General features: G+C 46.3%; 1 protein-coding gene across 7 annotated transcripts in view; it reads right to left on the minus strand.

The window, feature by feature from the left end:
• The window catches only part of LOC105464978 (Cdk5 and Abl enzyme substrate 1), a 127434-nt gene that overhangs the window by 102918 nt on the left and 12725 nt on the right, over window positions 1-11791 (minus strand). The window contains exons 1-2 of one of the 7 annotated variants that reach the window (XM_071085545.1): window positions 11321-11444; window positions 9579-9802 (exon numbers count right to left, since the gene is read on the minus strand). The exons of 3 other annotated variants lie outside the window; for them this stretch is intronic. Coding sequence is in view for 3 of the 4 variants with exons in the window: in XM_071085542.1 (XP_070941643.1) it covers window positions 11321-11475 (155 nt within the window). In the remaining variant the exon portion in view is untranslated. Of the gene's footprint in view, window positions 1-7581; window positions 9537-9578; window positions 9803-11320; window positions 11542-11563; window positions 11596-11791 lie in introns of those variants that run through there. 3 more of the 7 variants (XM_071085544.1, XM_071085542.1, XM_071085543.1) reach the window with 3 other exon arrangements.

The raw sequence follows: 11791 nt of genomic DNA on the forward strand, positions 1-11791 counted from the left end.
ACTCCAGCCTGGGTGACAGAGTGAGACTCCGTCTCAAAAAAAAAAAAAAGAAAGAAAGAAAGAAAGAAAATCAATTTATCATTTGCTCTACCTAAATTTTTATCTTTAGAGGAAATGGGAAAAAAATAACACAACAATAAAATTCTTTGGAGGAAGATATAAAGAGCTTCTGCAACTGCAGACTAATTTTAATCTTGCTAGGAGCAACAACTTTTATCTGTGCATGTGTGTTAATTATTAATTTTAAACTTAAACAGCTGTCTTTTATGAGCTCACACAGTTGGGATCATCTGACTGGGATCTGTGTAGCAGTGTATCTCGTACCATTGCCTTGGGCAGAATAAACACAGGCACAGAAGAAAGAATCACTTGTTCACTGATAAAAAGTTTATATGGTAGAAAACATCATCTAGGGTAAAAGGTCTACTTAAAACATGTCACAAAACACGCGTTTATAGGAAAGGTGCCCTTTTCTCTCAAGAAAACAGTTTTCTAACAACAGTACTTCAGCAAGCTTACATTATCAGTGCGAGCAGCTTAGGCGCAGCAAAGCTTAATACGAAGACAGCAGGGCAAATATTAATAGGAACTTTGGGCTGCAATTTTTTTTGTAAGAAAGTAACAGAACCACCGCTCCACCTCCTGTTTCCGGCCTAGAAGATTCTAAGACCCTGACCAGGCCGGGTAAGGTGGCTCACGCCTGTAATTCCACAACTTTGGGATGCCAAGGCAGTTCGATCACTTGAGGCCAGGAGTTCGAGAGCAGCCTGGCCAACATGGCAAAACTCTTTCTCTACTAAAAATACAAAAATTAACCAGGTTTGGTGGCACACACCTATAATCCCAGCTACTCAGGAGCCTGAGGCAGGAGAATTGCTTGAACCCAAGAGGGGGCGGTTACAGTGAGCCGAGATAGTGCCACTGCACTCAAGCCTGCACAACTGAACGATACCCTGTCTCCAAAACAAACAAACACACACCAACCCAGTGGGGCACGTGACTGCTGTTTACTAGCATCTCTACCAGATGCTGGGTAGCAGAAGGAAAGGAAGGGAAATGGGTAGTTTTAAACACACTTTAGTGGCCGTTGAGAGAGTGCTTTGGGGGTAGCATGGTCATTTGCTCTTCACCCAATTACGCTGCTTTGTGGCATCTCTTTATATCTCATCTTCTGTTCCTTAAATTCTCACACATTCAAGGCAGGGACTACTCAACCCAACAGGTGCCCACAAATATCTGCTCATTAGCTTAGCTGTCTACTCATTGAAAATGACACATACTTTGACAAAGATCTATTTAATCTGCTCACTGCTGACAGTTAAACTGGATAAATAAAGCTCCAAAACACTTTCCAGGCCCAAACTATGTAACCGAAACAGATGAAAAGAACTGGAAAATTACAAAATCCCTTACTGGCTGTGTACGGTGCAATGACAGCTGTACTATATATTTTCCTAATTTATTTGGGGTCATCACTGATGGACTCAACATATATTTCCCAAGTACCGATCACACTAACTGATAACCATGGTTGAAACACACAGAAGGTCTACACGCTACAGGGTGCCAGGCATGGATTCAAGCACTAAATATAAATTAGGTCTCACATTAACCTCAAATGTTTGGTGTTACCATTTTTTTGAGACAGGGTCTTGCTCTGATGCCCAGGGTGGAGTGCAGTGACGCAAACACGGCTCAATGCAGCCTTGACCTGCCAGGCTCAAGCAGTCCTCCCACTTCAGCCTCCAGAGTAGCTGGGACTATAGGAGCATACCACCACACCCAGCTATTTTTTTTTTTTTAAATAGAGATGGGGTCTTCCCATGTTGCCCAGGCTGGTCTCAAACTCCTGGGCTCAAGTGATCCACCTGCCTCAGCCTCCCAAAGTGCTGGGATTACAGGCATGAGCCACTGAGCCTGGCTGTTATTACTATTTTTATTTACAATTAAGGAAACCAAGGATCGGAAATGTTTTACTTTATTTAAAAATTGCCCAAAGTGGAGAACAGCAAAGCTAGGATTCAAACCTGGGAAGGGTGGCTCCAGGATTTACACTCCAAATCACAATCCTATACTGCAGTTTATTTTATTTTTTGAGATAGGGTCTCGCTCTGTTGCCCAGGTTGGAGAATAGCGATCCTCCCACCTCAGCTTTCAGAGTACCTGGGACTATAAGCACGTGTCACCATGCCTGGTTACTATGCTGCTTTTCATCTAATTAAATCATATAGAAATTACTAGGAAGAGATAACTTTTTAAACAGTATTAAAGTATGATGTCAGCATTTAAATTCCATCATTTAAGGCACTCGTCCTATCTTGCCAGCCCAGCTGGGTGAGAAGGAAGAGGCCTTCAGAGCCTGAAAGATTCCACTTTCCTTCTGCCATAAGCCTGGCTCACATTAACTCTCTGATTCTTGGCTTCCTCATCAACAGGGAAGAGGACAGAAAGGCAGCCCTTCCCACCTCAAGCATATTACGAGGAATAAATGAGACTGGCTGAGGCAGGCCTTTGTAAAAGAGAAAGCAGACTCTTTCTAGGAACCCCCAATCTACAGAAGCCCCCCCAGCATACAGTAAGTGCTTGACCACCTGGATAAAGTATAACTGATCCTTATTAACCCCAGATTCTGTATTTGCAGATTTGCCTATCTGCTCAAGTATTTTTAACACATATCTATTTTTAAGTAAAATAGAGATGGGACTAAGCCATGTTGCCCAGGCTGGTCTCCAACTCCCGGGCTCAAGTGATCCTCCTGCCTCAGCCTCTCAAAGTACTGGGATTACAGGTACGAGCCACCGAGCCGGGCCCTACTTGCTAAAATTTATTTGTAACCCCAAAATGGACACTCATGGCACTTTCACGGTCATTTCGCTGACATGAGTGTGTGCAAAGTGGCCAAAAATTTGAGTCACCCGACACAGATTCCCAGCTGAGGTGACCAAGGCTACATGCCTTCTTTCAGCTCATTCTTGTCCTTTTCTTAGCATGTTAGTGCCATATTTTTTGCACTTTTGTGCTTTTTGTTGATGATTTTGCTGTTTAAAAGGGTCCCAAGCACAGTGCTGAAGGGCTGTCTCGCATTCCTAAGCAGAAGCAGGCTGCAGTGTGCCTTACAGAGAAAATACATGTACAAGAAGCTTTATTCAGGCATGAGTTACAGTGCCACTGTTCGTGAGCTCAACGAAGAATCAACAATATATATTAAATTAGGTGTCTTTAAATGGAAATGCACCTAGAACAAGGTATGCATTGATTGGATGATGGAAATGTGTGACCAGAGGCTCACAGGAACATAGCTACCCATGTATTTGCCTCAGGAGCAACGGATTAGTATTTCCTAATTCAGTGCTTGCAGCAACTTTATAAAACAAACTACTGGGAGTAATGAGATTTGACTATATTAGCTAAAAGCTGTATAATGAAAATTCACTCCCTCAGAGTAGAAGCAGCTACCGTAGGAGGACAAAGCACAGGCACTGACATCCAGGGGTCCTGAAGCGAAAAGAGGAAACACACAATCTTGGTGCCCGCTGGGCCCCCAGGTCTCCCTCCCTTTCACAGCCAAGCAGCCTTTGGCCAGCATCAACCCAGAGAGCAGAGACAAGGGCTCTCGTCCTTCCATCCAAGGTCCATGGAGCTCAGAAGCACACGGCAGGCTTACCTCCCAGGGCCTCCACGGCTCCTTGTCATCCATGTGAGATCCTACGGCCCAGCCCCTGTAGGAAATACCAAGGCTGGTCTTGGGGGCTGGAGGACCCTCCATGGAGCCCCCTCTGTTCCAGATGACCTCACGCCACTCACACCACCCTCCAGCCCCGCTGCTGGCCCACATCAGGACTGACGTCCCGCTTTTCCAGGCTGAGCCTCAGAGAGCGATTCCCAACAAAAGACCATCAGCATCCAAAGGTGGGAGCCAAAAACCCAGACTCAGTTTTCTGGGTCACCCAGGCGATCCTCTGACAGCTTCCGTGGGAAAATCAGCATATATTCTTACATGGCAACCCCTCTTAGAAAGCATTCAAGGGAGGAGGCAGAGGCGTCAGACCACTCCAAGCTCATTTTATGAGTCATTCGAACACCAGCAAGAAAAACAGCCTGGAGGCTAAGCAAGCACTGTTGAGACCAAACCTAAGACTCAAAATGAAAAAGCTATTTTCTTAAAGCCATAGGGGAAAATGTGTACCGCCACCCCGAGATTCTGCGATCCGGCCACATGGAGACCACATGAGGTCCTGCTGCCCCAGACAGAAATACGCTTGTGTTTCTCCCTGGGGCTGAAGGAAAATGGAAATGAAGCTACCAGCTCTGGACACAGCTACACAAGGCTGAACTAGCTCCCAGTGAAAGCGGGAGATGCCAATGCTAATAAAATGTCACCTCCAATACTTTTGCCAGGGTTATAAAAAGAAACTGGAGACTTCCTCCCTTGGGCATCTTCTGTTAATTGCCATTTATAAAAGTTCTGTTTTCTAGGTCTGTAATATGCATTATTTTCCCTTTGAAAACAAAAAGAAACTCCTAAAATATCAATCGGCATTCCAAATGGCAAAGTGATTTGCTTCCCAACTCACACTCCGGGATCAGCTCAGGAGTCTGTCTGAAATGCAGGCATCTGGTACCAATTTGTGACAATATAAAATCAAAGCTGAACTCCTATGTAAATATTTTTTTATTCCAGATCTCACCAGCCTCCATGTATCTTATTCATTTCCTTATACTTCAGCCTTGACTTTTATTTTCTTGGCTCTAACAGAACTAAAGTTACGCATAACGAACGTTGCGCTTCTTAATAAGCTCTACAGGCGAAATTATTTCTGGCTCTGTGAAATGCTGCTGCTCACAAGAGTACTGGATTGAAATATTTTGTTTCCATTGCTTCCAATCTGCCAGGCCCCAATTATTCGATTACGTTTGTAGCAAACAGGGTCAAATAAAAAAGTCTGGTTTAGTCATTCTGTACACACGTAGCAGCTTCCCACTAACAGGGACTGGATGGGTAAGTGACATATCAGTGTATGTTCTTACACAGCGCAAGTGTTGAACAGTACAGGTGTCCGGAAACCCCGCCCCATCCTAAAACAACCTGTTTTGTTCAGGAAGGTCACAAAACTTGTTTAGATAAAATGTCACAAGTGTCAAAAGGCAAGAGAGCGGAGAGGGAGAGGATGGGCTTCCGTTAGAAGGGATCCCGGCTCTACGTGACCTGGTGAGAAAACTCAATTCTCTAAAGTTCAAATCCCTTACTGACATGGTGACATCAGCTCCCACAAAATCTGCACAGCCCCAGCAGAGTATATGGGATACAAGAGTCATTATCAGATATTTACTGAGACTTACATTCTAGGTACTATAAGTACCTTACAGAGATCTCAGATTTGCTCTTCGCGGTCACACTATGAGGCACCCGATTGTTAAATATCGTCTCCTCCTCTTTACAGATGATAACCGAGGCTCAAGGAGATTAAGGAACGGGCAGATGTAGGATGTGCAATTTCCCTATGGCTCAGTCGATCATAAAGTACAATAGGCACGCTATTATGAAAAACCACCAATAACATGGGAGAAAGACGTAAACTGCTGCTGTATGTGGAGACTGCACCTCAGCCTTAATTTGACTTGCCGAGCAAGAGCAAATGGACAGCACACCAGGTGCTTGTTTAGTCACCATGGCACACGATTACGCGGTTTCCAGAAGGCATCTTCTTCCCATGTGAGATCGCTCAGACCTTGGCACTTGGCAATCAGGTGCAAACATGTGCAAGTTGAACTAGAAATTGTTTGAAAAAGCTAATGATCTTGCTCTAGAGTTTTTTTTAATTAAAAGACTCTATGTGTTCAACTGAAATTGAATGAATGAAATCTGATTTGGGGTATTTCTACAAATTTTTCTGAGACAGTCTTGCTCTGTCACCCAGGCTGGAGTGGGTGGTGTGACCTCAGGTCACTGGAACCTCCGCCTCCCAGTTACAAGCTATTCTTGTGCTTCAGCGTCCTAGGTGGCTGAGATTACAGGCATGCGCTATCATACCCAGCTAATTTTTGTATTTTTAGTAGAGACAGCGTTTTGCCATGTTGGCCAGGCTGGTCTCAAACTCCTAGTCTTCAGTGATCTGCCCACCTCAGCGTCCCAAAGTGTTGGGACTACAGGCATGAGCCATGGTGCCTGGCCTATTTTTCATTTTTTGAGATGGAGTCTTGCTCTGTCACCCAGGCTGGAGTGCAGTGGTGCGATCTCAGCTCACTGTAACCTCCACCTCTCGGGTTTAAGCAATTCTCCTGCCTCAGCCTCCCGAGTAGCTGGGATTACAAGTTATGTGTCACCACGCCTGGCTACTATTTATATTTTTAGTAGAGACAGGGTTTCACCATGTTGGTCAGGCTGGTCTAGAACTTCTGACCTCAAGTGATCTGCCCGCCTCAGCCTCCCAAAGTGCTGGGATTACAACAGGCATGAGCCACTGTACCCGGCCCTAGCCTACTTTTTTTTAATTGTTACGTTCAAAATTCATCTTAAAAGGTAATATTGCTGGTCATAGTGGCACATGCCTGAAATCCTAGCACATTGGGAGGCCGAGGCAGGTAGATGGCTTGAGTCCAGGAGTTTGAGATGAGCCTGGGAAAGACGGTGAAATCTCGTCTCCACAAAAAAAAAAATATATAAAAATTAGCCAGGTGTGGTAGGGCATGCCAGTAGGCTCAGCTACTTGGGTGGCTGAAGTGGGAGGATCGCTTGAGTCCAGGAGGTCAAGGCTGCAGTGAGCCGAGACTATGCCACTGCACTCCAGCCTGGGAGGAGAAAAAAAAGTAACATTAAAAATGTCAGACCAGCCGGGCACGGTGGCTCGTGTCTGTAATTCCAGCACTTTGGGAGGCCAAGGTGGGCAGATCACAAGGTCAGGAGTTCAAAACCAGCCTGGCCAACATGGTGAAACCCTGTCTCTACTAAAAATACAAAAAATAGCAGGGCATGGTGGTGGGCACCTGTAATCTTAGCTACTTGGGAGGCTGAGGTAGGAGAATCATTTGAACCCAGGAGATGGAGGTTGCAGTGAGCCAAGATCACGCCATTGCACTCCAGCCTGGGCAACAAGAGTGAAACTCTGTCTCAAAAAAGAAAAAAAATATATATATTTTAGACCAAGGCCTGGCACAGTGGCTCAAGCCTATAATCCCACCACTTTGGGAGGCCGAGCCAGGCAGATCACTTGAGGTCAAGAGTTTGAGACTAGCCTGGCCAACACGGTGAAACCCTATCTCTACTAAAAATACAAAAAATTAGCCAGACATGATGGCAGGTGCCTGTAATCCCAGCTACTCAGGAGGCTGAGGCATGAGAATCGCCTGAACCCAGGAGGCAGAGGTTGCAGTGAGCTGAGATCTCGTCACTGCACTCTAGCCTAGGAAACAGAGTGAGACTCAGTCTCAAAAAAAAAAAAAAAAAAAAAAAATCAGACCAGGATTATAAACTTGAGATGATCTCTAACTATAAATATCATTCTCCACCTTAGGAGAAAAAGGAAAATCTCCATATATAAATATTCAATCAACAAGTTACTTATGACCCTACAGATGTATTACCTCAAGCCATCGGGACAGCAACGGCACAGGATTAGGGGGAGAAACATGCAATGAGAAGAAATAGGGTCATCTTTAGTTGCACAATTTTTCTTCCAGGTAGCATTTTAGCTCATTCATTAATTTTTTTTAAAGACAAGGTTTCACTACGTTGCCCAGGCTGGACTCCTGGGCTCAGGCAATCCTCTCACCTCAGCCTCTAGATAGCTAAGATTATAGACACAGGCCACCATGCCTACCTTGGTAGCATTTTTAAACTCATAACACTGAATCAAGCTAACACTCCTGTCTCAGAGATGGCACTGCTACCCAGTCAGTCCATAGACTAGAAACCCTGGGATCTCCTCAATGCCCTCCACTCCCCATGCTCCGTATCTAACCCATCTCCATTGTGCCTTACGTCTCTGTTGAATCCATTCACTTCTCTCCACCCGCTTCATTACCACTGTGGTGCAAGTGGCCCCCGTGTCCTGCCTGGAGCATCAGTGCTCTCGTTTCTTCACAGCTGCTGTTTCTCCTGCCTGCATGAGCCCTTCTGGCCCTGTTCTGCACCAGCTGCTGTTGCAAGAAGTCAGGGACCCCAAATGGAGGGACTGGCTGAAGCCATGGCAGAAGAACATAAATTGTGAAGATTTCATGGACATTTATTAGCTCCCCAAATTAATACTTTTATAATTTCTTACGCCTGTCTTTACTGCAATCTCTGAACATAAATTGTGAAGATTTCATGGACACTTATCATTTCCCCAATCAATACCCGTGTGATTTCCTATGCCTGTCTCTACTTAAATCTCTTAATCCTGTCATCTTCGTAAGCTGAGGAGGATGTATGTCGCCTCAGGACCCGGTGATGATTGTGTAAATTGTTTGTAGAGCATGTGTGCTTGAACAATATGAAATCTGGGCACCTTGAAAAAAGAACAGGGTAACAACAATGTTCAAGGAATAAGGAAGATAACCTTAAACTCTGACTGCCAGTGAGCCAGGCAGAACACACCCATATTTCTCTTCTTTCAAAAGCAAATAGAAATATCGCTGAATTCTTTTTCTCAGCAAGGAACATCCCTGAGAAAGAGAATGTGGCCCCGAGGGTAGGCCTCTAAAATGGCCGCTTTAGGGGTGGCTGTCTTTTACGGTCGAAGACACAAGGATGAAATAAACCCTGGTCTCCTGTAGCGCTCCCAGGCTTATTAGAATGAGGAAATTCCCACCTAATAAATTTTGGTCAGACCGGTTATCTGCTCTTAAACCCTGTCTCCTGATAAGATGTTACCAATGACAATGCGGGTGGAAACTTCATTAGCAATGTTAATCTCACCCTGCCTCCATTTGCTTTGTGATATTTTATTACCTTGTGAAGTATGTGATCTCTGTGACCCACACCCTATTCATACACTCCCTCCCCTTTTGAAAATCGCTAATAAAAACTTGCTGGTTTTACGGCTCAGGGAGCATCACGGAACCTGCCGACATGTGATGTCTCCCCCGGACACCCAGCTTTAAAATCTCTCTCTTTTGTACTCTTTTCCTTTATTTCTCAGACCAGCCGACGCTTAGGGAAATAGAAAAGAACCCACATTGAATATCGGGAGTGGGGTTTCCCCCAATAAGCTGCTCCTCCTGTCTGCCCCAATCCTTCTTAGCCCTTGTCAAGTCCTTGATACCTATCCATTCTTGGACCTTAGTTCAGCAGTCACCTCCCGATGCAAGCCTTCCTTAACCTGCCACAGTGGAGTCCAATCCACCATCACTTATCACAGGTCAACAGGATCAAGGCTGTCCCCACTCTGTGACTCACCCCAGACCTGCAGTCTTCCATGTGTCAGTGGATTACTCAAGAGCCTCTCTCCAATTAGACAGAAGCTCCACAATGGCAGGGAACATTCAAGTCACCTACAAGTTCTATCAGTTCTACCTCCAAGACGCACCTGCCATCCATCCACCCCTCACCACCTCTACCTCTGCCCAGACTACTGTGTGTCTCAGCAGGATGCTCTCACCTAAAGGCAAGTGGCTCCCAGAGGTCTCTTCACATCCATGCCTGCCCTTGTTCAATCCACGGCAGTCAGCAGGACCTTAAAACACAGGCCAGGGCACTCTGCTCCCCAGCGGCTTCTAATAAAGACAATGAGAGTTCTTGGCGTTACGAGGCATCTTCTCAATTCTCAGGTCAGCCCCCTTGGCTCCCCAAGTTCACTATGCTCCAACCACCCTGGTCTTCTTCCTGCAACAGATCAAGTGTATTGGCATCTCAGGACCCTAGAACACATGGCTCCCTGTGCCTGAAGCCTGCGTCCCATCTCTCGGTGGTGAACTGTTTTCTCATCTTCCTGAGAAAGCCTTTCCCAGCCACAACACCTAATAGATGTTCACAGACTCCCATAACCCTTCACAGAACCTCCAGAGTTTAGTCTACTTGTAGTTGGTTTGGTTGCCTCTTTTCCCCATTGCCAGCATGAGACACTAAGGTCTGTGGTGGCAAGGGTCCCACCCCTCCGGGGCTCCCCTGTATCCCAGTGCTTGGCACAGGGCAGAGGCTTTCCACAAATCTGCTTGGATACTTGAAAAACTACTATGACCTTAAAATAGGGGCAGAGAGGAAATGCTTTAGGACACAGAGGGAAGAGATACCCCAGACACAAGGAGGCAGAGAAAGCCAATGCAGAAGGGACTCGTCGGAGCCAAGCCTAGAAGTTCACTGGAGATATAGCATGGCCATGTCGGCGATAGAAAAGGAGTGGCGAGCCTAATGGTGGTGATGCCAAGTCTCAACCTTGCATTACCAGGGAAGCCGAGCCCCGCATCAGAGATAACTTCCGTCGATTTGTGCTAGAATAAATAAAATCCTTTCTGGAGCACTAGATGCTGTTCACATCTTTCAGAAGGTCCAGTAAAGCTGGAGGTACACAAGGCTTTGTCCACAGTGGCAGCTCCCAAGTGTGAATGGGCGACAGGCGCATGTAGTGGCCTTGTTGAAACACAGATTGCTGGCCCCGCCCCAGAGCTTCTGACCCAGTGGGTCTGAGGCTGGGTCTGGGGATCGTGTTTCTAACGAGTTCCTGGCCACGGCTGGTCCAGAGAGCACATTCTGAAAACTACTGGGCTACCGCACCAAAGAATCAAACAAAAACAGATGAATCTAGGATGGAGTTTAGCTTTTTTTCCAAAAATTCCATGGCTGGGCACAGTGGCTCACTCCTGTAATCCTAGCACTTTGGGAGACTGAGGTTGGTAGACTGCTTGAGCTCAGGAGTTTGAGACCAGCCTAGGCAACATGGTGAAACCCTGTCTCCACCAAAAATACAAAAATTTGCTGGTGAGATGGCATATGCCTGTGGGTCCCAGCTACTGAGCAGGCTGAGGTGGGAGGATGGCTTGAGCCCTGGAGGCAGAGGCTGTAGTGAGCCAAGATTGCAGTACTGTACTCCAGCCTGAGCAACAGAGAGAGACTCCATCTCAAAAAAAAGTAGACAAACTTCCTAAAAGCAAAAATTTTGGATGACTATAGGTTGATTTATCTCGAGACAATTAGGATGCCAAAGGGGTTAAAAACAAAAAGCATGAGGCCGGGCACAGTGGCTCACCTCTGCAATCCCAGGACTTTGGGAGGCTGAGGCAGGTGGATCACCTGAGGTCAGGAGTTGGGGACCAGCCTGGCCAACATGGTGAAACCCCATCTCTACTAAACACACACACACACACACACACACACACACAATTACCCAGGCATGGTGGCACACACCTGTAGTCCCAGCTACTCAGGAAGCTGATGCAGGAGGATGGCTTGAACCTGGGAGGTTGCGGTGAGCCGAGATTGCACCACTGCACTCCAGCATGGGCAGACAGCTCAATACTCCATCTCAAAACAAGAGCACTGCTACAGTTTCCTTCCTCCATTCAACCTGTCTCCAGTTTTGAAAAATCCAGCTCTGCTCACACCTATTCCTATTCAAAGTCTTCCCATTTTCCTCCAGATTAAACTCACCGTCTTAAACCAAGCATCCAGTGTGCTTTGCCACAGTGCACCCACTATGAGGTCACAGCTGACCTGAGGGTCCAGTTCTAAGGGCATCTCCAGGACAACCACTGCTCCCACTTCAGGAATGGTGGCCCCTAAGCTGTCCTGCTGCCCCAGAGTCCAGCTGCCTTGTGCTGGGCTGTCCTCTTCTGGAATGGGCACTGGGCCCCATTTATCTCTGAAGAACAAGACCAC

Source organism: Macaca nemestrina, chromosome 19 (genome assembly GCF_043159975.1).
Source record: "Macaca nemestrina isolate mMacNem1 chromosome 19, mMacNem.hap1, whole genome shotgun sequence".
NCBI classification, from domain to species: domain Eukaryota; kingdom Metazoa; phylum Chordata; class Mammalia; order Primates; family Cercopithecidae; genus Macaca; species Macaca nemestrina.